Source organism: Lynx canadensis, chromosome A2 (assembly GCF_007474595.2).
Source record: "Lynx canadensis isolate LIC74 chromosome A2, mLynCan4.pri.v2, whole genome shotgun sequence".
NCBI lineage: Eukaryota > Metazoa > Chordata > Mammalia > Carnivora > Felidae > Lynx > Lynx canadensis.
This window is the reverse complement of record NC_044304.2, coordinates 75,972,339-75,998,562: the sequence shown is the minus strand read 5'-3', so window position 1 is coordinate 75,998,562 and position 26,224 is coordinate 75,972,339. Positions and strand designations below refer to the sequence as shown.

Sequence of the window (26,224 nt, the reverse complement as noted above, 5' to 3'; positions counted from 1 at the left end):
AGCAAAACCGTTGCTGCCTCCGTCCCTCCCAATCTAAGCGCCCTCTGAAAATCGCCTTGGCTTGCACCTTGGTAAGTCTGTTTCACTGGTATAAATGAAAGTATAAACGAAATAGCATCAAACACTTACGGTCTTCTCCGGAATGGCCCATGACCACAGCCGGCTCTGGAGCAAACCCCACATCATTCAGGGCCTGCACTTTTATCAAGTATGGAACAAAGGTTGGTGTGCCTGAGACAATATATTTGGATACATTCGCCACAACCACTGACGCCCATTCATCATCGCCATCTTTCTGGAGCCAGCTAACTTTGTATTGGAGGCCTGGCCCATTAGATTCGAAACCATTCAAGGGCTACAAGAAAAGCCAAATAAATCAGAGCTTTTAAAACAGACTGTGCAACCTTTTCCCGGAACACAAAATTCAATTCCTAGACTTAAACTGAAACGCTAAAACCCAAGCTATTAACAATGTTCTCCAGGGACCTTTTATCGTTTTTTATTCATGATGAGATTCAAAGCTTGTTTGGGATCAACATTTCAAAGGTTCTTAATTTCTTTTCTTTCTTTCTTTTCTTTTTTTTTTTTAAGTAGGCTTCACGCCTAGGGTGTAGCCCAACATGGAGCTTGAACTCAAGACCCTAAGATCAAGACCCAAGCTGAGATCAAGAATCAGATGCTTAACCAACTGAGCCATCCAGGTGCCCCACAAAGCTTATTAATTTCTGTCTTGAAGTAGTAAATACCACATAAACCTCTTAAACTCTGGCTCCACAGTCAAGGGTGGACAACTTAATAGTTTCCTTCATCTATTCCTGTTTGTGTGACAGCCCATAATTGTTTATTTTACTTAAGAGACTGAAACTGGTGAACTACTTCTTTCTTCATTAAAAAAAAAAAAAAAAACGAAAAAATGTTGGTTTGTCTGGGCACCTGGCTAACTCAGTGGGAGGGGCATGTGACTCTTAATCTCAGGATTATGGGTTTGAGTCCCACGTTGGGTGTAGAGATTACTTAAAAATAAAATCTTAAAAAAAAAAAAAGTTGGCGTGTCAGTCTATCCTGTCATGTCTGTATGTATATAAATGTACAAGTATGTATACATATAGGTGTGCCTGCATGGCTCTACCAAAGTTAAGTTTTAAAATCACACAAGTGAATATATGTTCATTTTTGAAGTCCAGAAAATATAGATAAACCAAAAGAGAGAGAGAGAGAGACAGAGAGAGATAAAAGAAGAAGAAGAAGAAGAAGAAGAAGAAGAAGAAGAAGAAGAAGAACGACAACAACAACAACAACAACAACAACAACAACCAGCAGCAGAAGTAGAAGTTGAGTACTGGGAATAACTTGGTACACGTCTTCTAGATGCTTCTCTATGACGATGATGATACTAGCTAGCATTTATTGAGCACACATTTGTGCAGGCACTGTTCTAAGGGCCTTGTATGTATTAATTCCTTCAATTGTATGAGGTTGGTTCTATTACTAGTCCCACGATACAGATACACAATGGAGATGGTAAGCAACTGGCTTAGAGTCACACAGTTAGTAAGTGACGAAGCTGGGATTTGTGCCCATTCGTTCTGGCTCCAAGAATCAAGCCTTTAACTACGACACAATAATGTTTCTTAAATAAATATTTTCCCCCAAAATGGGTGATATGGGATTTCAATATAGACATTGTTTAAAAACAACTTTTTTTCTTTCACTCTAAAATACACCAAGGAAAGCTGAAGACTTCATGGTGAGCTCACCTTCCAGGTAATCACCAAATTATCAGGCTCGGATCCTAGTCCTTCCACAGCCGTGGGATTTGTATCTGGTTCTAGAAGTTAAGCAGTCACATATGTGTAAGCTTCAGTCTTTCTCAAGCAGTGGAAAGGTTTCCTATTTTATTTCCCATCACAGAAGGCACCCCCCACCCCCTGCCCCTGCCTTTACCTACCTGCAGCTTTAGTCAAATACTGTTCAGATGGTTCGCTGGGCAGGCTCCTCCCGAGGCTGTTCACTGCCATCACTCTGAAGGAGTAGTTCACATAAGGTGACAGCTTCAGCTGGGCTGTGGTCTGCATTCCAGAAACCTCGGTTTGGTGGTGCCACAGTCCTGCCTCATGCATTGCGTCTTCATATTCAATGATGAATTCTGGCCACAATACATACACACACACACACACACACACACACACAGAACCCAAGACAATGAGGTCAGTCATGCAACGGTAGGTTGCTAGGACAATGGACAGGACAATCTAACAAGAGTAGCTGAACATGAGTTATTTCCCTTTCAAGAAAAATTCCATTAGAATAGTTTGATTTAAGAATTCTATCATTATCCTCAATACCCAATAACCAATAATATTTGGTATTCTTTCTCCAGCATGCTTAATTTAGTTACTTAAACTATTTAGAAGTGGTCTACACATCCTTTGGAAAGTTTAAGTATATGGAAAGATGGTCAGGTTTTTTTTTTTTCATAACAGGAGAAATTAAAATAAATATAATGCGGGGCACCTGGGTGGCTCAGTTGGTTAAGAGTCTGACTTCAGCTCAGGTCATGATCTCACAGTTTGTGGGTTCGAGCCCCGTGTCAGGCTCTGTGCTGACAGCTCAGAGCCTGGATCCTGCTTTGGATTCTGTGTCTGCCTCTCTCTCTGCCCCTCCCCCCAAAAAATAAAGAAACATTAAAAAAATTTAAAATAAATATAGTGAGAGATCACTTTCTACTGAACAGATAGGCAGTAATCAAAAGTTTAACAGACTTTGTTGACTATTACACAGGGAAACAAGCATTCTCATACTTTGGTTCTGGGAAGTGTAAATCGGCACAACTTCTGTAGAGGACAATTTAGAATATCTCACAATATTCAACTCCGATATCCTTTGATTGAGAGATTGTACTCCTAGCAATTTATTTTGAATGAATGTACTCGTGCATATGCTCACAGACACATGAAAAAGGATCCACATTGTGGCACTGTTTGCTGTTGAAACAACGTAAGTGCAAAGCCTTAAACATTCACCAATAGGACCCTGATCAAATAAATTATGGTGCATCCACACAATGGAATAATCTGCAACTGTAAAAAATGAACGGGGGTACTCCATTTGCCACTGAAATGGGATGATTTATAAAATACACAGTTAAGCGTAACCAAGTAGGGTATAGAAAGGTATGGAACACTTATGTAAGAGCACAAAGATTTACTGTAACACATACACATACATATACGCTTGACTATATGTGTACTGCCCCTCAGAGTACCCACACTGATGACATCAGTATCATGGAGAAACGGGGAATCAGAGGGGTGCAGAAGACTTACTTTTAAGTGCATATCCTTTTACATTTACTAAAATTTTGTGGCATGTACATGTTCTACCCTGGTAAAAAAAATCAGTATTTAGATATTTATTAATTGCCTATGAACGTGCCATGCGCCGTGATCTGAATTACAGATACAAGCACGAAGTAGAAATGTTGTGTGTCACAGTTCTCTGAAGCTAAGTAGCTCAAGTTTTCCTTTCAATCTCCATTGGCTTGCTGGTGATCTCCAGTCTCATGAACTGGTGCCATATATATGGGCAGCCCCTCTCCTTCCCCTGAACTGTAGACTTGGACAGATAGTTCATTGACTCAACAACTCCACTTGTTTCTCTATTATAGCAGGACAAACTGGTTACGACCAAGAGTGATCCTGATTCTCCTCCCCAAGTGGCAGTGACAACTCAGGTCAAAACCCTGAAGTCAAGTTTGGATCCTCTCCCTTCATAGTTTCAGTAGTTTTGTTGGCTGTACCTTTAGAACATGCAAAATCTGACCATTTTTCAGCACCTCCATCCTCTTGGCCTATGCCAGCCACCATTATCTCTTGTGTGAATCATTGCGTAACCTCCCAACTCACGAGTTCCCAAATTTCCTCAGTTCATAGTGCACTTAGTGTCTCAGTAATTTTCTTCATGGTTCCCTTAGGCCAAAAGAAATATCTAACATTTGCAGGCAAGTAGTTAGGTCTATACAGCTTCGTCAATATTCATGTCTTAACAACCCATTCGGCATCGCGTGACTTCTTGAACCTTGTGAAGAGACTGGTCACCACCTTCCTCATTTTCTGTTACACACTGATTTTCACGTGGTACTGGCTTTTTACCACAGCGATAAAGGCTTTGCATATATGGCATCATCACAATATGATACAGCAATATCATGTTGGAACTGTAGGCGGCCCCAAGCTAGTATTTCATGTGGTATGTAACATATGTGACTGTGTTTTTTAAATTGATTTATTTTTATCTTCAAGAGTGAGCAAGTTGGGGAGGGGCAGAGGGAAAGAGAGAGAGAGAATCTGAAGCAAGCTCCATGCTTAGCATGGAGCCTGACATGGGGCTCGATCCCATGACCCTGGGATCATGACCTGAGCCAAAATCAAGAGTCGGAGGCTCAACCGACTGATCACCCAGGCGCCCTGACTGTGTTTTTTAAACATCAAAATTTAAAAATCAAAAATTTAAAAAAATACCCCGAGGCACCCTTTGAGTTTGCTGAGGTTCTACGGGGTACTTCACGGAGAACTGCAGTCCTACCTGTCTCCCTGCGTCCCCTCTTGTTCTTCTAGAGACCATCTTCAGTAGAAGAGCCACCATGATTCACTCCACTCCTCACTTAACTCCCTCCCATGACTTCCCAGCCCTTACAACGGCCTGCAAGACCTGCACGGTTCACAGTCCACCCCTTGGTTGCTGCAGCGGCTCAGGAAGACCATGGCCTCTCATGCATACTGAAGCAGATCCTTGGGGAAGGTGCAGCTGAAGGAGCCTGATGTCAACACTCCTTGTGGCAGGTTCTTTCCTGAAGGAAGGTCTGAGTAGTGTGTGTGTGTGTGTGTGTGTGTGTGCGCGTTCTATACATATATATGTGTGTGTATATACATACACATATACAATGTGTATTGCATTTTACGTATGTACATACACATACAATCATATTACATCCAACATGATATATATTATTAATTTTACATCATTTCTGTTCCCTCTGCTAAAATACAAGCTCCATATGGGCAGAGATTTTTGACTATGTTGTTGTAAAACAGTGTCTGATTCATAATAGGCAGTCAATCAATATCTATTGAATGAATGAATGAGTGGATGAATGAAAGAGTAGAAATGCTTTGAAATCTAATGGTCTCACTTTAACATTGGTACAAAGAGTCTGTAAGCATCCTAAGTGGCTAAATCCAGCTACTGTATTTAATTAACTGGAAGACTCAGCATGAATGCATGAGTGTTCTGGTCAAGGACTAAAAACTCAGTTGAGAAAGGAACACCATTAAATAACACAAGACAGAGAGGAGGCTTCTGTTGAATTGCACTAGAAATAGTCTGTTTTACCAGCAGGTGCAATACGTCAACACTCACATCATTTCAGAGTAATCTGGGGGTAGTCATCAGAAAGGAATTTAGTTTTCCTGCAGCATACACCTGAAGGTAATAATATATCACAGGCCTGTGATACTCTGAAGTATCTCTTCAGTTCTAAAACTTCTAAGCACATCTAGAGTCTAATTTTATTAAGTTCTTCCAGTGTCCTTATAGTGTGGCTCCTCCTTTGACTTTAACTCCCTAGGCTAGCATCATCACGGCGAGGATTGGACACTGTGGAATGAGCCTCTTCGTAGCAGGGGCTGATGGGAAGAAAGAGGCCCGTACTGGAAGGTGATGGACTTAATGTCCACACCCAGCTCTGTTACCAACTGTGGGTCTAAAAAGTCACTTTACTCACCAAATCTCAGTTTCCTAATATGCACACTGGCAGGACGGTGCCTGGTCCTCCTACCTTTTTCTCCCACATTAATAGGCAAAATGAGTAGCGTACATCTTCCTACTATGGTGGAAATTTACAGTGATTCTTCTTTTTTTTTTTCATGTTTATTTATTTTTGAGAGAGACAGAGAAAGAGTGTGAGTGGAGGGGCAGAGATAGAGACACAGAATCTGAAGCAGGCTCCAGGCTCTGAGTTGTCAGCACAGAGCCCAATGCAGGGCTCGAACCTCACAAACTGTGAGATCATGACGTGAGCCGAAGTCGGACGCTTAACCCACTGAGCCACCTAGGCGCCCCAAATTTATGGTGATTCTTTTGGATCTCGTACACAAAATGAAAGTGTATTTGCTTAGTTAGTTAACATCATCAACAATTAAGTAACATCTTCTACCAGAAGCTGTAACCAGGAATAACCCAGGCTCTGAAGAGAGGGGAGCTATAAAGGTTTCTGTTCTATTGGTAATGAAGCAGAGAATGCCAGCAAATATCTCTGTAAGGAATTTCAATCACACGTGATAAAGTACTTCAGAAATGGTCGTGAAATTGATCAGTGACAAAGAAAATGACACGACATACTTGTAATAGGGCTATTGTTGTCATCGCCTGGGGTCCATGACAGCTGAACACTTTTGTCGAGTTGATCCGTCAATTCTAAATCAAAGGGAGGATTTGGGACATCTGTAGACCGAACATACACACCACGGTTAGCCATCCATCCTTATGAGGTTGTCTTTTACTTACTTGTAACACCATTCACAGGGGGTGCATCTTAAAGACACAGCACACTTAACAGTCAGGGAGCATGCAACGGAAATGAAGTGCCAACAGCCGAGGTTGCTGGGAACACACAAGCACACCCAGGACAACCCATCAATGAGTTCTGCTTGCTTCTTTTCCCAATGAAACCGAATCACGTGTGACCAAAACCAGTGGGGAGGGCCTACGTGGTTCACCAGCACCCTCGGTGTGTCTTCTCATAAACATGAAGGAGCGCAGACAGAAAAAATAACACTGAAGCTTAATTTCTAATAAATGGGAAACAGAGAATGGCAAATGCTGAAACACAAATACAGGCAAGCACAGGGACTGCTGATTAAGAAGGCTTAAATATTCTTTCGGAAACGCGGGAAGTGATCGATTTTGGAGCTCCTTGAGAGTATTTATGTTTTTAAGGGAATTCTCAGATTGCTGCTCTGTAAGTAGCCCTCAGCATGTGTACCTCATGCAGATACTCAGTACAATGGTCGGGCACATGGGGACACGGTGTGTTTACCCTCAGAGGACACTAGGGTACAGACACCTGTTGGACGAAGGTGTCCCAGAAGCATGTCCGTTTCTTCTAAAGGTACTTCCGAGATCCAGAGAATTTACATTCCCCTCTGGGCTCTTTCCTGACCTTGCTCTTGGGCGTGATTGTAGCCCTTGGGGAACCAGAGGCCATAGAACTATGGGCACTGCTTTCCCACCAGTAAAGAAACAGTAAATGTCTACCAAGGGCAGTTCTACAGCATAACTAAGGATACTCTGTGAAATTCAGCTGAGTTTATGCTGTAAAATTAATTTTTGTATTTATATGCTGACTAAAGATGAGGGTTCTTTAATCAAAAAGAGTTCTGGAAATAATTTCTGATTTATTTTCCAGACTCGGAAAAATCACACAACTTGGAAGTGCCTTCATGTTGGTCCTCCTTTAGTGATTTATGTTTCTTAAACACAGTGAGTTGGTTTTCTCTAAGACAATAGTCAAATGTTGTTCCAAACAGCCATTGTTTTCCTATGAAAATTTCTCAAATATGGAATCCCAAAACATTTATGTTTCCAAAACAACTTGGAGTAGACTGAAATGAAAACCTAATTTGTGGAATGGTATTTGAGATATTTGTTTTCATTCTGTAAAACGTGGATGGCAGCTTTTGAAAAAGCACTATGCTACTTTACAAGGGGATCATATCAAAGAGGGACTTCTATCAATTGAGATGACTTTAGAATAACACATGAAAGGGGAGCCTGGGTGGCTCAGTCGGTTGAGCATCTGACTTCGGCTCAGCTCAGGATCTCACGGTTCATGGGTTCAAGCCCCGTGTCGGGCTCTGTGCCGAAAGCTCAGAGCCTGGAGCCTGCTTCAGATTCTGTGTCTCCCTCTCTCTCTGCCCCTCTTCTGCTCATGCTCTGTCTCTGTCTCTCTCTCAAAAATAAATAAACATTCAAAAAAAAATTTTAAAAACTGGATGTTAAAAAATTTTTTTTAAAAAAAGAACAACACATGAAATATTTAGACATGAGCGGTAATACATTCAGTGAAGCATTCCAGAGCTATCATGAAGAAATGATTCATAGCAGTGAATAGGGAATGCACCAGAACACCAGACAGAGCCCTTTTCCTTAAAGAAACACAATGATGTGATAGAGAAAAGAAAGTAATTTTTTTTTTTTTTTTGCAAATGTGGACTTGTTTGACAGAAAATAGAGAAAGAAGACTCATATTAGTTTACCGTAAATAGGAGCTGGAGTTGGAGTAGGAGCTAGAAAGGACATTAATATAAAGGATTTTAATCAAAATTAGGAATGGAAAGATATAAGATAGCACAAGAAGACAAAGACTGAACATGATTCAGATTCTAACGCTAAGCTGTGCGCTTAACTGTGGGACACAGCATCTGTAAACATGTAGTCACAACTTGGTGGGGGGGGGAAGGGGAAGTCCTTCAATTTTAAATAGAAGTACATTATTTCACCCAATTTTCTTATAAAAGTATCACTAATATGCGCAAGCATCATTTTATTCCAGCACCGCTACATTGGTATATTTACACTGAAATTACTGCCTTCAAGGCATCTTTCAAAGAAGAAAAATGTACGTATTTAACTGACCCACACAACTGTGACACTATATCAAGCAAACATTTACTACTGAGTTTTCCTTCTAGCCTAACATGGGGCAGCAGTGGTGCCCTGTGTGTCCCCACTCTTACCGACGACGCTAAGCACAGCACTGGCGGAGACCATGTCTAGAGTTGTGTTGGCCACGCATGTGTAGGCCCCACCATCGCTGTCCCTCACATCAGCTACCTCCAAATGGTCCTTGTCAACAGTGAACCTGCAAAGAAAACATGTTCAGAGCAGCTGAAACGGACATCCAGCCACACACGACGGATGGTTGCGTTGCCGGCACGGAAGAGGCTCTGTGAAGTGGAAAACAGAGAAAGATGGGGCGGCTGGGTGGCTCAGGTGGTTGAGCGTCTGACTCTGAATTTCAGCTCAGGTCATGATCCCACGGTTCGCGGGATCGAGCCCCGCATTGGGCTCCGTGCTGACGGTGTGGAGCCTGCTTGGGATTCTTTGTCTCTTCTCTCTCCCCATTCCCTGCTCATGCTCTCTCTCTCCCTCAAAATAAATAAATAAATATTTTTTAAAAAGAGAGAAAGATGATATAGATTTGCAGCTCATTAGAGCAAAAATCCAAAAAATATGTATCACTTTGATAAAGCTTAAAGTTGGAAGACAGAGGGGATTAGAACCCTGGGTTGGAAGGGATGTCAAGTTGTCTGGTCTGAAGGCTTATCAAGCACCCTTCTGCAGTTTTAGGCACTTCCTTAAAGACCAGGGGCACCCAGAGGTGAGGTGGGGGCAGCTGCAGTTACCCTTACTAGTGGGCTTTCCCGTGGCTTCTACTGCTAAGAAACATTCAAACACCACCCATCCAGCTCAATTTCTTTTTTTTTTTTTTTTAATTTTTTTTTTTTTCAACGTTTATTTATTTTTTTGGGACAGAGAGAGACAGAGCATGAATGGGGGAGGGGCAGAGAGAGAGGGAGACACAGAATCGGAAACAGGCTCCAGGCTCTGAGCCATCAGCCCAGAGCCCGACGCGGGGCTCGAACTCACGGACCGCGAGATCATGACCTGGCTGAAGTCGGACGCCCAACCGACTGCGCCACCCAGGCGCCCCCCAGCTCAATTTCTAACAAAGTGTGTATTTCTAAATAATTTATTGGGGTGCCGGGGTGGCTCAGTCAACTGAGCATCTGACTCTTGATTTCTCACGGTTTGTGAGATCGAGCCTTACATCAGGTTCTGCGCTGACAGTGTGAAGCTTGCTTGGGACTCTCTCTCTCTCTTTCTCTCTCTCTCTGCCCCTCCCCCACTGTGCTCTCTCTCTTTCTCTCAAAATAAATAAATATTAAAAAAATAATTTATCACTTACTGAAGAAATTTTCTGCCATTTTTGCCACATGCATAAACTCTCATAGGAGAAAGTAAATGCCAAGAATGGTATCCACTTTATCACAAGAAATAAGGAGGCCGAGACCAACAAGCACCATGAAGAGTTCTCGAGAGGTTACTAGCTGGCATGAGAAATTAGTAGGTCAAAAATCCATGTAAATTGGATTCATGCATGATTTTAAGGAGGCTCCATAAATCATTAACTGTCTTTGCAGGGAATTTCCAAGTTAAAACTTTAGCCAGCTTAACGCGACAGTCATTTCCTCCTACTTTCTTCTCATCTTTAGCGACTTAGATTCCACAAATAAAACTGGCCAGCTGGAAGCATAGAATTACATGGAAATTCTGGGTATAGAAGAGAAGGCCACCTGGGTTTTTTGGGGGGGGCCATTAAGCGACAGGCACTGTTTGGGCACATTTGCAAGCAAACCACAGAAAGCATTCCCACCAGCACACAGCATTTCTTCCCATAGGGGGCGATGCTTGTGGCCCCTGGACCAGCTAGGATTCACATAGTCAGCTCAGCACCCATTCTGTCAAATTGACGCTTCACCAGAAGACAGGTATGAGTTTGATTTCATTCCAGGCTCAAGGACTGCTCAGGCTCTTTTAGATGCCTGTGGGTTCCCCCCCCCCTTCTCTTTCTATTGGCTTTAGGTGAAAGCAAAAGAAAATTCCCTCTCCACATAAAAACCAGTGTCCTTTAAAATACCGACAAGGATTTAGACACACTCTGCTGATTAAAGCGATCGTATTTCTGCTTATTTGTAGAATGGTAATGAAAACATCTGTCGAGACTTCACTGCACACAGTAGAAGACAATGGAAGTTATCCAAGGCCTGAAAGGTTTTTCCTGTCCTGAATTGCCCAGGAGACCAACACGCAAAGATACAACAAACATTCTCAGGGTCTATTTCAATAACTCGATGCCTTCTTAGGTCCAAGCATCTTGCAGCGGGGAGAAAAATGTACTTTTTTTTTTTTTTCTTGGAGAGAGCAGATTTCAGACACTTTAGAAACGTCTCTGCTAAGTCACTCTACAATAAACCTTTAGTTCAAAGCCGCTTAAAGAGACGAAGAAGAGAAAGGAAAGAAATGGTCTTCAAATACCTTCCGTCACTGGGCAGCTCACCGTTGTCCTTCAGCCACGTGATGGTGAGGGTCAAGGTGTGATCGTGTTTCACTTTGCATTCAAAGGACACCGTGCTCCCTCTTTGCACTACTGCATATTCAGGCTGCTTAATGATCCTGGTTGGATCTGAAATTTAACTTCCGTTATCCATCGCCAAAGCTGAAGAATTTGCTCAAAGCCACATAATACGTGAAAAAGCTTCATTACCTCTGCCTTACCTTTGATTTCTAAGTGAACTTCATTCTTTGCCATTCCTAACTTATTCCTTGCAACACACGTGTAAGTTCCTGTACTGTCCTTTTGGGCCACAGGAATTTCCAAAGTTCCATTTTCATGCAAAACATAAATATCATCACGGAGCGCGCTACCCTTAGCTCCCTTGAACCTTCATTACAGAGAGTATCACAAAGGGAATAAAAAAACCATAATTTGAAGTCAGACATAAAATGCTACATTCAAGGTCAGCACATGATGGTCTGCGTTGTAGTATCAAGTTCAGAGACGTTTGGAATCTGCACAAGACATTCGGAATCGCATGCCTGTAAGTCAGTGGGGTCAATGTAAGGCAGGATGTAAAACGGGAAGATTTAATGAGAAATGGTGTGGAAGCATTAGGGTGACAACGCAAAATACTCAAATTCTAATTTTCAGTATCAGAGATTCATATTTCATAAATACATCACTATCTATTCTACCTCTAAATAGACGATAAAACAGGCAAAATGAAGACTGAGCTTTCTGACATCTCCTCCCTACTGGGACTTATCTGTAAGCCCGTCTACAGGCTACAATTCTAAAGTGATCTCGATTGGAAGATATTTGATTTGAATTCTAAAGAGACTTTTGATTCGTATCAATAAGAACTTATTCGGGGAAGAAAGACAATAGAGCATGGATACAAAGTATATGTCCATTCAACTTCCGGGCTATTGTCATACAGAAGTGGGGACTGATAAAAGGGGTGAGGCAAAGTCAACCTAAGCTAAGCGTGACCTCACCAGGACACCGGTAAAAGGATACCAGTGAGCGTGGATGGATCCAAATCAGGAAGCTCGGGTGGGAGGGGCACTAAAAATGAACACTGGGGAATGAATTCTGTTTTTGAGCTTATAGGACCTCTCTCTGACCCCAAATGATATTCTATTATCAAGGAATGTCCCCAATCAGCTCTCCAGCCAGCATTCCTTGTGAAGTCCCAGGTGATGTCCGTGGCATTGTAACATACGGGAGGACCTTCAATTTCTAAAAAATACATTTCCAGGGGCACCTGGGTGGCTCAGTCAGTTAAGCGTCCACTCCTTGACTTCACCTCAGGTCATGATCTCATGGTTTGTAAGTTCAAACTCCGTGTCGCTCTGTGCTGACAGCTGGGGATTCTGTCTCCCTCTCTCTCTGCCCCTCCCCCACTTTCTCTCTGTCTCTCTTTCTCAAAATAAATAAAAAAATAAACCTAAAAAAATGCATTTCCAGATACCTCTGTGGTTGACAAAGTGTGCTGCTAAACAGACTGGACATGTGTTAGGCATTTAGCACACAACAAGTAGTTATACCTGTTTATGAATGAATTTCATAATAATAGTATGATGGAATCTGCACTGTCCGTTCTCGGACTAAATGAAAATCCAACACACAGAGAGATTTGAAGGCTTCAGCCAATGTAAATATTAAAAACAAATAGACGGGTGCCTGGCTGGCTCAGTAAGTTAAGCGTCTAACTCTTGATTTCGGCTTAGATCATGATCCTAGGGTCATGAGATCGAGCCCCACGTCGGGCCTGCACTGGGCATGGAGACTGCTTAGGATTCTCTCTCACCTTCTTCCTCTGCCCCTCTCCTGCTCTCACTCACTCTCCCAAAATAAATAAGTAAATAAAAATAAACAGAGCCACGACTTACCACTCAATGGTAGGAAGAGGAGACCCAAAGAAGGCACAATCTAGTAAAGCAGGCCTGTTTGCAATGACCTGATAGAGTGTATTTGCAGATGTAAGGATTCGTGGTGGCTCAGCTGAAAACAGTTTAAAAAGGTAAAGTAAATATTAAAATAAAATAAACATTTCGGCCCGCCTAAATGTATTTGTATTGTATTGCAAGCTTATAGTAAAGCATTATCAGTATGCCTCTTCCTGAACATTCTCTAGCAGGACACCACCGGTCAAGGTGGAGAAATGCACATTTTCTCCAACCTCTTGTCACATGTCTTTCTCAGGCACAGTATTTGAATGATCTATTTATCTCTATCTCCTACTGTACTGTGAGTCCCTTACAGGCAGGGAATGAGACTTTTATTGTTTTCTCCCCAGGAACTAGGTCAGTATCTGGCACAAAAATAGCAGTCAAGTACATCTTTGTTAGCTGATGGGCCCATCCTAACCTCAGGGTTAGAACGAGAATGAATGGGTAGGGGTGGTGGTGAGCAGACAAGGCGGCAGAAAAGAGCGAAGTGTGGGTGACCGAAACACAGAACCAGAAATCCAAGCTTCCTCCTAAACATCCACCAACATTGTAATTGTGCTCAGCTCTGTGTGTGATTTCCTGCCCTTCGTTTCAAGCATGAAGGACAAATACCAAGTCCTGCTTGGCTTCCTGACTTTAATTTCATTTGAAAGGGAGTCTACTACACTTAAAGAGTTGACATATAATTTCTGGCACCGTGAAAACAATCCTCACATAAATTTTTTAACAAACTTGATGTCTTGGTAGTTTTTGTCCAGCATGAGAAATATCATGATCACATAAACCAACCATTTCATGCAGCACAATCAAATTTGGAATTAGGGAGCTGGGCTGGGGGGTCGGGGGGATAGCGGGGGGGGGGGGTGGATGATGTACCCAATGATCATCCTTGGAGGAGGGATTAAAAAGCCAGGCAGAAGCCCCAGGGCTCACACTGCAACAGAAATGAGAACATAAAGTGATTGAAAATTGTAAAGGCAATTTGTGTCCAGTGCCTTGTAAAAAAGGAGACACACGAATGGCCAACAGACACCTGAAAAGGTGCTCAGTGTCACTCCTCATGAGGGAAATCAAAACCACAATGAGATACCACCTCATACCCTGTCAAGGTGGCTAAAATCAAGAAGACAAGAAACAACACGTGTTGGAGAGGATGCACAGAAAAAGGAACCCTCGTGCACTGCTGGTGGGAATGCAAACTGGTACAGCCACTCCGGAAAACAGTATGGAGGGTCCTCAAAAAACTAAAAATAGAAATACCATATGATCCAGTAATTCTCCTATTGGGGATTCACCCAAGGAAAACAACAATGCTAGCTCGAAAAGATACATACACCCCTATATTTATCGTGGCACTGCTTACAATGGCCAAGACATGGTGGGGTGCCGGGGTGGCTCAGTTGGTTAAGTATCCAACTTCAGCTCAGGTCACGATTTCATGGCTTGTGAGTTTGGACCTCTGTGCTGACAGCTCAGAGCCTGGAGCCTGCTTCAGATTCTGTGTCTCCCTCTCTATCTGGCCCTCTCCCGCTCATACTCTGTCTCTGTCTCTGTCTCTCTCTCTCTCAAAAAGAAATAAACATTAAAAAAAAAGACATGGAAGCAACCTAAGTGTCCATGAATAGACAAATGAATAAAGTAAAAGTGTGTGTGTGTGTGTATATATATGTGTGTGTGTGTGTATATATATGTATGTGTGTGTGTGTGGAGTATTACACAGCCATAAAAAGGATGAGATCGTGCTATTTCAGACAACATGGATGAACCAAGATGGTATTATGATAAGTGAAATAAATCAGACCGAGAAAGACAAATACCATAGGATTCCATTCATAAGTGGAATCTAAAAAAAAAAAAAAAAAAAAAAAAGAATCAACAAACAAAAAACAGGATCAGAACTGTTAACTAGAGAGAGCTGATGGTTGCTGATGGGGATGGGGGTAGGGAGCCGGGCAAAATGGGGGAAGGGGAGAGGGAGATATGGGCCTCCAGTTATGGAATGGGTAAGTCACATGAATAAAAAGCCGAGCATAAGGAGCAAAATCAATGATATTAACAGCAAAGCGTCAGGACAGATGGTAGCTACGTTTGTGGTGAATAGAAGCATGAAGTATAAACAAGTATAAACTTGTCAAATCACTAAGTTGTACACCTGAAACTCATGTAACATTGTGTGTCGATGACACTCAAACAAAACAAAACACCAACCATTTCGGAAGATGTTTCACTGTATCATAGTTTTCTAAACATATTGCTAAGAATTGATGAATAAATGTACATCTGTGATTAGGATAAAGGCCAAACATTATGATTAATGATTTATTTTTTAAAAATCAGAATCATGAAATTGTTATTGAACTTCCCAGTTCCTAAAGATGGAACAGCAGGAACATCCCGTTACTAAAAGCAGATGAATGCTATTTTCCTTTGGAGCATTTGACTGGGAACGGAGCTGCCTGCCTATCTGGTTAATTATCCAATGAATATATTTTTTAATTTTTTTTTTTAATATTTATTATTTATTTTTGAGACAGAGAGACAGAGCATGAACGCGGGAGGGTCAGAGAGAGAGGGAGACACAGAATCTGAAGCAGGCTCCAGGCTCTGAGCTGTCAGCACAGAGCCCGATGCGGGGCTTGAATTCACAGACTGTGCGGTCATGACCTGAGGCAAAGTCGGACGCTTAACTGACTGAGCCACCCAGGGGCCCCTATCCAATGAATAATTGGACACTATAAGAACTGTGTTATAGGGGTGCCCGGGAGGCTCAGTTGGTTAAGCGGCCGCCTCTTAGTTTCGGCTCAGGTCATGATCTCAAGGTTCATGGGTTCGAGTCCTGCATCGAGCTCTGCGCTGACAGCGTGGAGCTTGCTTGGGATTCTTTGTTTCCCTCCCTGCTCTGTCTCTCAAAAATAAATAAATAGATATATAAAAAAAAAGAACTATCTTATGAAAGAACATCAAGGCCAGAGTATAATAGCCTTCATGGCAAGGTCTGTATCTTATCCACCTTCATATACCCCACCTAGCTCTCAGTCCTCTGTGTGTTGCACATGGTAGGTACTCAGTATATTTTTGCTGAACGAATGGAAGACTACAGCAGTCATTCACTGAACTTGTCATTTCTGTAATCAAGGGAGCGCTTACCCAGCACATTTACAAATGCGTTTGCCAGTAAATATCCGTATTCGTTAGAGGCGTTGCACTGATACACCGCACTTGATCTTTCTTGAACATTCGAAAAAATAATGGTATCGCCATCGATTTTTCTGCTGGGGTCATCAGGGGCAACTGGGTGTAAAAACAAAAAGCACGCATTTATTCCTCTTTGCTTAGAAGATGTGCAGTTTGAGGTCTGCATTATAGTAAGTACGACAGAAACACACACAAATCTAGGTATGTGCAGTAAGGAGGAGGAGACTGAGAACCCAGGCAGAAACCATCATTTTTCTTCCTCAGATTTTAGTTATCACGTGTCAGCATAGGGTTATGCTCGATATTCATTTAGTCCTGAGTGGATTCAGTCCGTAAAACTGAATATCGTGTTTGAGAGATCCGGCAGTGGGGGGAAGCACAAGTTAGGTGAAAACAGCAATACAAATTCAGGAAGGCGTTGCCTTTTCACAAAGAAACTGTGGTTCTTTACGAAAAAGTGAGTTAATTTATCGAGAGGAGACAGCAAACGCTCATTGAAAATACAGAAACCCTCTAGCCCATCCAAACCTGTGTCTTTTACGAGCCTCTCATTGACATAAATAGATAAATAATAAATACCTATAAATATAAATATTATATATTACATATTATATATTACATATTATATATTATATTATATATTATATATACTATATTATACATTATATATTATATTATCTATCATATATATTATTTAAATATATATTATATATTATTATATTATAAATAGAAATATATATATTATTTATACTTATATATAAATAAAATACCTAAAATATAAATAAATACCTATTTATTTATAGGTACATACATAAACATACAGGGCCAATAATCAAATGTGCAAACATTTCTTTTCCTGAATCGGAAATTCCTGAGGCCGAAACAGATTATGTGAAACTTCTCTTAAAGAGAGTGTTTTTTTAGCTAAACCTCTCAAGTATGTTAAAAAACAAAAAAACCAAAAAACCAAAACCAAAAAAAAAAAAAACCAAAAAACCTAGAAACCAAAAAACCAAAGTCAGGACTGGGACTGATCCTTACTGCAGTGGAATGAGAGTACCCTAATAGGTGAGAATTTAGTCCAGGCCATGCCTAGCAACGTAGAAGTGCAGTGCTCCTGGAGATAAATGTCCTTCTGCGAGTGCTGAACCTTAGGCTGTGACCTTACACTGCATTAAAAGCACACTGAAAGGGTTGACAGGTACCGGCCTCAGCACACTGATCCAACTCAACACTCAGTGACAGCACTCTTTCTCCAAAAGCCGTTCTTGCAACTTGACCCATTTAAGAAAGAAGCCTTTGCTTCCATTCCAAACACCATTTTTTTTTTCTCTTTGATGACAGAAAAGAAGATGTGCGTCTAAGACATACTTATCACCGCGTTTGGACACTTTGATTCCTTGCAAGTCTCAAATGTTTGGTTCATCGGTGGTTTATTAACTCACTTTCATACAAATAAACAGAACTATAGTTACTCATCCTTGTTTTAGTATGTGGATCTGGAGTAGTGTGCTCACGCATGCTGTGTTTGTTTTCCACGGCTGCTGTAGCAAGTTACAAAATTAGTGGCTTCAAACCACAGAAAATTTACCGTCAGACCGTTCTGTATGTGGTTGTTCGACACTCCGATCACAACTAATAGCTAATTTGTAAAATCACCTTAGATACTCCAGTTAACTCACTAGTGATGGGGGGGATGCCTGGATCCTTTGAGTTGGTTTCTTAGCTCCTTTCTGCTGCTTATGACTGAATATTTCAAAATTGCCTTAAGAAACATGCTCTTCCAACCAGAAGATAAATACAAGTTCTAATCCCTCTAACAGGGTAAAGACTGCATCAATACATGACAGCAGAGGACAGAAATGTCACACTGGCCTAGGAAGCAAACTATGGCTGTGGCAGGCAGCCAGGTACCCTGAGAATGCAGTATACCCCGGGGCCACCCGTGGTCCTTGTCCCAGACCCCAAGTCTAGTATCACCGGGGCCTTTCTGACTCACCCACTCTCAGTGACATCCATCCAAGCAAAGCTTTTGGAACAGAGCAGGGTTTCTAGGATCTCTTTCTTTGTCAGCTATGCTCAGCAGTTTTGGACCCAGCACTTGGGCACTCAGTGTTGGGCCACTCTGGGGGACTCTCAGTGCCCACCATTCTGACAGCACCTCAGCGGACATTGTAGGCAGCAGGGGGGCCGGTTGAGTAGTGTCTGGGCATTTCAGACAGCGATGATGCTCGGGCAGAGCCCTGGCCTGAATCTCTCTGGATATGTGAGGAGAGCTCTTCACGTTCCTTGAGTGTATGGACCTCTTAAAAGTTACACCACCATGTGATGTTTAATGGGCATAGAGCTCCAGGTTTGCAAGATGAGAAAGTTCTTGAGGTCTATTCAACAGTAATATGAATGTACTTAACACTGCTGAACTGTAGACTTAGAAATGATTAAGATGGTAAATTTTATGTTATGGTTTATTTTTTTTAAACTATAATAAAAATACATCACCACGAACTCGGAAGACCAGCTCAACCAATGAAGCTAGGAGGACAATCTTCCCTCAGTGGGAACTCATGAATCACAACATAAACCATTTTAAAAAGCATTTTTGTAGCCCACCCTTGCATTTTTATTTGCTGTCAACTCATCTCAATGCTATTCTTTACCTGAAAGGCATTTGACTGTACCTGCCTTGTTGCTGCTTAATGGAGCAGTCTTCAAATATTTATTTTTTGGCAAGGGGTTTAGGAATAAAATAAATCCTTTAGGTAAGAGTAGGGAATAAGCTAATATCTCACCACGGGGATTTGGGCTACATTTTCCTTAAGTACTTTAACTAAACAAACACAAACAAACCCGGGAACTGTCGCGGTGACATATGGAGGCTCAGTCGGTACTGGATAAAGAAGAAAATTGCTAGTGTAGAGATATTGGAAGCCCTTGGATTCTGTGTGCTGGCTACTGGATAGGAGTAACTCTCCAGCAACCAAACCCCAGTTATCCAAAGGAATAACGATTAATTCTGGGAATAAGCAACTTCTTTTGCTATCAATGAACAACAAAGAAAGAAATTTGAGCATAGAAGCATCATGTACAATTTAGAGCCCCGAAGATAAGGTTCAGAACTGGGCTGATATCTTTCCAACAATACATTCCTTTATTCCAACTGTCCTGACACAGCTGGCCAAACCTAGAAATGCTTCCAGCAGTTACATAAGGAGAATGATAATTATTGCCACCTCATATGTGTAGAGAGCACTATCAATTTAACAGATAGTTTTGTGTCTATTGCATCATTTTATTTCAAAAAGAACTTTATGCAGTGGATTAACTAGAAAGTACGTGCACTTTGGAGAAGAGAAATTAGAGACTGGAGCACCTGGTGGTTTAGCATGAGATGACGGCTCAGATTTTCTGAGTCTGTCTACTTTATAAACATCTCCTTGAAATCTGAACATTTGGCCATGATGGAGATTTTCCTTCGTCTGCTTACTCCATCCCCCAGAAGGGAATGCCAACTGAGCCCTTTCCTTTGGAGAAAAGGGAGAAGGGAGATGCCTTGGTGGAATCTGGGGACCAGCCTGGACCAGGCCTCCACGCCCCTGGCAGCTTCTCCTGTGCTCCTGGCTTTCAATCTCTCCGTCTGATGTCAGCCAAATACAGAAGTGTGGCCACAGGAGATCTGTCTACTCTCATTCTTTTCATTGCTTCCCCTCCTCATCCCTTAGAGAAAAGGGACCTTTTAACAATGATGGTGAGATCCTGTATGTGCTCCATCTGGAAGAATCTGAGCTGTTGCACTACTCAAATAGGGGACGATTAAAGATCTACATGTTTTAGGCTCATCTGCTGACTCTTAAGACAGGGACAGGTTCACATCGTCCATGGCCTTGGCCTTGGACGTCGTCTTCCTGATTCTGGTGCTACTTTCACACCCTCCCACACACTGCAGGTCACACAATAAAATCAAAGATCTCTTCCGGTGCCAGCTCTGTACTTTGCTGTTCTTTGCTCTGACTTCTGTAGATTGTTTTAAAAAAAATATTTTAGGTAGTTTAAGGCAAATTCCATACTTAGTCTGGTCTTGTTTTTTGCTTCAAGGAACATTTAAAGCAACCTGGCCAGTCCTGGGAGGACAGGGCTTTGGAAGAGTTTGCGATTAGACCCCAGACACTTTTCTGAGTTAATTCTTCCAGTTTTCTAAGACAGTAGATTCCAGTCCTGAAATGCAGTCACAAATCGATAACGCAGTAGTACTCTGTTAACAGAGCCCTAGTCTTACACCTCCCTCTCCGTGATGCTGATTCTCCTTCTGTAGGGTCTATGTGCCCTTGGCAGCCAGGGCCTGCTGAGCTAGGAGATATCACTGTCCTTAGGTGATTGTCCACAGTCAGGAGTGGGGAGGCGGTGTGTCTGGTAGTGTGGTCCCCTGTTGTGTCGCACCTGGTGGGGACACTGCACAGCTCCTTGCATGATGCTGCAGAGACACGGCCGTTCCCTGACCCTCACCCTCAGCAGCTGCCTGCCCCCCCCCACCCCCCGCAAGGTTTCCGAAGCTTCTCAGGTGGAAGGGTGTTCTTGCCAGATGGCCTATGTTCCCATTTAATGTCCGGGGTCTATTCTAGGCCCCCTTGAAGGTCAGGAATCCTCACCAGGCCCATTCTGTGCCTCCGTATACCGCAGCAGACTGCTCTCCCTTGCCAACCCTGCCTCTCCGCCACCGCCCCCCCTCCCACCACCGCTCCCTCGTTGCTGGAAGCATCTACAGGTGCACAGCTCAACAAGCTGCAGATGAGAAAGAAGCCCGTCTCCCATGTCCTGAATGGCTCCCAAACCTCAAAGGCAATTCTGTTTAGGGGCCTCCAGATTCATGGGCTAATTATCAACCAGGATAGAAAGGGCAGAGGCACAAAACTCTTCAAACTTCTACCGACTGTTTGACAGTTTTCTTCCTCAAATACTCCTTCTGTTGGATCAGGGGAGGGCAACACAAGGTGGAGACACGTAGGGTTCGCTTTGAACTTAGCTATGCAAGACTCAGCAGAACTGGGAGACGGATCAGTTGCTGGGGCTAGTAGGGAACAAGGGGGCCCTGTGGTATCGTTGTGCAGAGAGCTATGAGGGTCCCCACCAGGTGCCTCAGGCCATCACCTTTCAACAATGAGATTCCACACAGTAACCCATGCACTTTCAGCCTGGCCACCAGATGTGGAGAGAGCCACCATTCAGACACTTCACATCACCTTGGTATAAGCATATGGCACCTGTTCCCGGCACCGCGGGGCAGCCTGGTGGGCGAGGGAGGGCCCTTGCTTTGCTGCCACGCTGCATGGTGTCTCTCCCCGCTTGTGGACCAGAGGGACTGCTCTGAGGCACGCCAGAGGTCGGGGGACCCTGGGTCTGTGGGCACCGTAGAATCTTGATCCTAACTTTGCTCAACTCCTTGCTGTCCTTCCAACGGGGACTTGATGCATACTTTCGGGATGGAAGAAATGAACTAATTTGGCACCTGATTTGGGAGATTCTGTTCTAACTCTTTCTGCTCGGGACCTAATCAGATGGTCTGGGGTTCTAGAGGGCCTAACTTATATCTCAGGGCCGCCGTCCTGCGCCTCCCCTCCCCAGGCAGGCCTTTCCCAACTGCTGCTCCCCGCAGATAGCTCATTTAAAGGGGTGTCTACGAGTGAATTTCAAAGCCTTTAGTACAACTGGAGCCACAAGGCTCCCCGAGAGACGCTGCCTGTGCCAGGTTTGGATGGACTATGAACCATGGATCAGGAAGGGGTTTATCTTTCCAACCTTCCCTAGCTCCCTGGTTTTTCCGCCAGGGGGTGAGATGCACGGCCCTTGCCACTTGTCAGTCCCCCTGAGGCCAGATCTCAGGTGTGCAGTTAACCTTCCGTAAAGGGCACAGAACCCCCTAGCTGCACGATGTGCCGTCACAGTACTGAGCACGCCCCGTCCTTTCTTGCCACTGTTTATGCATTCCTGAGCAAATCAGATACCGCACCATAAAACTTCTTCTTTAGGTCTGGGCTGTATGCCTACCGTCTCTGTTTTCTCTCCTGGCAACAGCTTCCCAATGCACAACCACAAGGTACTCTCTGCACTTCTTCCTGATCCTGATTGTGGTTAAAACTGAGAGTGGAAATATCCAAGCCCCAGCCCCTGGCCTCTTTAGAATCTGTGTTCTTCCCGGAACATACTTCCTTTTACAGTAACCACAGACTGTCTGTTTTAGAGTATCTGATAAGTGCTGTGTAGTGTGACACAAATTCCTAATAAACAGCATGGAACGGGGAGCTCTTACTTGGTTTAGACCCACAGTTGTAAGACCCTGATAGTGAGAAATGGGGACTAAGCCATTTAACATCTGCTGGTAGCTCTCAGATCCATCGCAGGGTGAAGACTCTTTCAGGAAAGCCAGTTTAATGGACCTTTTGGTCAAGTAAAAGTAGAACAAATTTTTGATTCTGGCTCAGAGGTAATGAGGAACAAAGGTGTTCTGCTTCATAAGCCTGAAGGTTGTCTTCATTGTGACTCAAGAATATCATTTCATGGGTGCCTGGGTGGCTCAGTCGGTTAAGCGTCTGACTCTTGGTTTCAGCTCAGGGCATGATCTCATGGTTCATGAGTTCGAGCCCTGCCTTGGAGCCTGCTTGGGATTCTGTCTCTCCCTCTCCCTCTGCCCCTCTTGCACTTTCCTGCTCTCTCTCTCAAAATAAATAAAAATAAACTTAAGAATATCTTTGCAGATTATTATACTATTGGCTAGGAGGGTGATCTTGAGTCTGGGTTTTAAACAAAAGCTGATTGTCTCTCTCTCTCTCTCTCTCTCTCTGGGTGTAAGAGAAGGTGTGAACTCCAAGAAGGGGGAAATGTGCAGTCTCCTTCAGGCAGCAGTGGGTGGTGAGTGAGGTCGGGGGGAAAAAGAAGACCGAGTGGGATCTCTGTGGATGGCTGTGACTTAGGAATCTGTGAGCAAGGAGATACAATATCCATTTTAAGTTTGTTTGTTTGTTTGTTTTTTCTTTGCCATAACCCTCAAGCCTTCTCTCATCTTTAAGCCTTTAACCAGGTTTTATAAAACTGGCCTTTGCTGTGCTAGAAGATCAGAGGACAGGACTGTGGCCACACTCTGGGGGACTGTTCTGGGCGGCACGGCGGCAGGCTGGGGAAGCTGGCTTGAGAGCGAGCAAGCCGGGAGCGGTCCAGGAAAGGTGGCTCACGAGGTGGCACACAGCAGCCAGTATTGCTCGAGGTGACCTCGGCATACTTGGGGAGGGAAAACTTAGCGAAGATGGAGTGTCCAGCATACAACCACGGTCGGGGGACCTGTTCTTTGAAGGGCTCTAAACAGGACAGCCTCTGAAGACCACAGAACTTAGGAACATCCCGGCTATGCTTAGGAATGAGAACTCTTTAAATGACAACAGCTGTGTTTCTTCTTCTCGCCACATCCCCCGGCTCTATCCCTAGCCTTCCCCGCATCTCCCTGGACTCCTACAACATTTCCTTGAGCCACTTGACATTTTGAATGAAAAAGATAATCTGAGCTTTTCAGTCCTGTTTATTTCTGACCCTGTCATTCTTCGTAGGGCCCACGTAGAACACGGCGAATATTGCCAAGTCCCCATCAGCACACAGCATCACGTTAAGAGCACAGACTATTCAGTCCTAAGGACTACCGAAGGTCATAAAATAAGCATTGAGTCTGGGTTTTAAACAAAAGCTGATTCTCTCTCTCTCTCTCTCTCTCTCTCTCTCTCTGGATGTAAGAGAAGGTGTGAACTCCAAGAAGGGGAAAATGTGCAGTCTCCTGCAGGCAGCAGTGGGTGGTGAGTGAGGTCGGGGGAAAAAAGAAGACCACACACACCTTCCTTCCTTAACCACCGGTTAACTGTACACGGCTTCCTTCCTTAACCACCGGTATTTCACCCTCCCACTGTGTTCCCTGCTGAGACGACAACCAGAGCCAGGCGAGGAAACTTACTTTCTATTGGGACACCATTCGATAACCAGCTGATCCTGGGCTTGGGGTTGCCGTTAGCTCTGCAGATCAGCGACCCATCCTCTCCCGGGGACAGTACAAGATTTTGAGGTGCCAGGATCCAGTATGGAGCCGCTTTATTAAGGAAAGAAAAAAAAACCCACAAAATTTTCAATCATGCAAGTATTCTAGCAAATTTAGTATGTCGAACTATTTTAATAATAAAGAATAAGTATTTTGCAAAACATCTATTAGCTTCATTTGCTTAAGAGTGGGTAGATTTGTAAGCGATGTCCCAAAGAACACTTGAGATTTTCAAAAGAATGTTTAAAGAGATTCACAGACGACTGTGTATTGTTTCTAGACCCTTGTGCCACAAATGTCATCTCGTTTTACATTAAATTCATCAGGCATGAAAGAGGTAACAGATTTCACAAAACAGGCAGAGCAATTTACAGTACAGAGACGTGTTGAGAAGCATGAATTTAAGTTCTGAGTCCTGCAGAATACACCTAATTATAAAACCAGGAAGCAAGTCAAAAGACTTCCCACTTTCGAGAAGTCACAAAGCCAGTATAGAGTGCCCCGTGAGCCCTTCACCCAGCTTTCTCTAGCGAGGTCTTACATAACCATGGTCCAGTTATCAACACAAGAAATTAACATCGGTACAATACTATTAGCTAAACTACACCCTCTATTACGATTTCTCCAGTTCGTCTACCAATGCCTCGTTTCTGTCTCAGGACCCTGTCCTGGACGCCACATTGTGTTTACTTATCCTGTCTCCTTACCAGTCTCTTCCCATCTGCCAGTTTCTTGGTCTTTCCTGGTCTTTCATGACCTTGATACTTTTAAAGAGTACTGCTGATCAGTTGTTTCGTAGAATGTCCTTCAACTTGGGTTTGTCTGACGTTTTCTCTACACTGAGGTTTGGGGTGAGGGTCATTCCCATCTTTCAGGGAATACATGACACCAACATGACTTCTCGCAGCTTATGTTAAACCTGGCTTACTTGGTTGAGGCCATGTCTATCACGTGTCTCCTTTGAAAGCGACTATCCATCTGCTTTCCATAATCTATTTATTAAAAGTGAGTCACTAAGTTCAGCCCCCACTCAAGGGCAGGGAAATTCAGTTCCATCTCCTACCCAAAGGAATGCTAAAGAATTTGTGGACATGTGTTAAACCCCCCTCCGTAATTAAGTTTTGGGGGGTGTGTGTGAGAAGAAACACTTTGAGGCTATGCAGATACCCTATTTCTCCTTCAAGTTTTATCCACTAATCTCAGCTTTCATTACTGGCTCTTGCCTGCAGCAGTTATAACCGTGGGATTTTAATGGCGATTTTCGATTTCCCTCATTCTTTCTACAGTTATGAAGCAGAATTCTTCTGTGAGGAAGATTTGAGGGAGAGAATTTTTAACCGGCTTGAGGTGCATTATAAATAGTAATGTGAAGAGCGTCAAGGTATTGGGAATGTTGATATAAATTTACACTTATTACTACTGAAGAATATAATCAGAAGCATATTAAACTGAAGATTTACGAGTTCTCATGAAGGCAAGAGCAACACATCTGAAACAATTATATACCTTTGACCGTGACAGAAATGGTATGATGGATTGCTCCTAATGCATTTTTGGCTATACACTGGTAATTTCCGGAGTCTGCTTCTGAAACCTGAATAATCTGCAGAGTTTTCTTAAAGTTCCTATAAAATGTCCGGTTGGTGGGTAGCGTGCCGTCCTCTTTTATCCAGTAAATGACCGGGGTAGGCCTGAGAAAATAAATAAATGTTACAACAGAGAAGTTCACCTAATTGCTTTTGAGGGTGAATTTTCATGCAAGTTTGTAACAAACTGTTTGTATAAAGATCATGAGAAATATAAAGACACTGTAACTAGCATCACACTGTT

The 26,224-nt window shown here is 43.1% G+C and overlaps 1 protein-coding gene across 12 annotated transcripts in view; it reads right to left on the bottom strand.

Annotated features, from left to right (window-relative positions):
- The window catches only part of NRCAM (neuronal cell adhesion molecule), a 258,429-nt gene that overhangs the window by 32,738 nt on the left and 199,467 nt on the right, over positions 1-26,224 (bottom strand). For 7 of the 12 annotated variants that reach the window (XM_030307737.1, XM_030307742.1, XM_030307748.1 and 4 more), the window contains 12 exons: positions 25,901-26,085; positions 24,314-24,445; positions 16,282-16,425; positions 13,075-13,186; positions 11,398-11,564; positions 11,158-11,305; positions 8,796-8,920; positions 8,316-8,345; positions 6,400-6,501; positions 1,949-2,146; positions 1,758-1,828; positions 130-355 (listed from right to left, as the gene is read on the bottom strand). In XM_030307737.1, coding sequence (XP_030163597.1) covers positions 130-355; positions 1,758-1,828; positions 1,949-2,146; positions 6,400-6,501; positions 8,316-8,345; positions 8,796-8,920; positions 11,158-11,305; positions 11,398-11,564; positions 13,075-13,186; positions 16,282-16,425; positions 24,314-24,445; positions 25,901-26,085 — 1,640 coding nt within the window. The remainder of the gene's footprint in view (positions 1-129; positions 356-1,757; positions 1,829-1,948; positions 2,147-6,399; positions 6,502-8,315; positions 8,346-8,795; positions 8,921-11,157; positions 11,306-11,397; positions 11,565-13,074; positions 13,187-16,281; positions 16,426-24,313; positions 24,446-25,900; positions 26,086-26,224) is intronic. The other 5 variants (XM_032592377.1, XM_030307749.1, XM_032592378.1 and 2 more) reach the window with 1 other exon arrangement.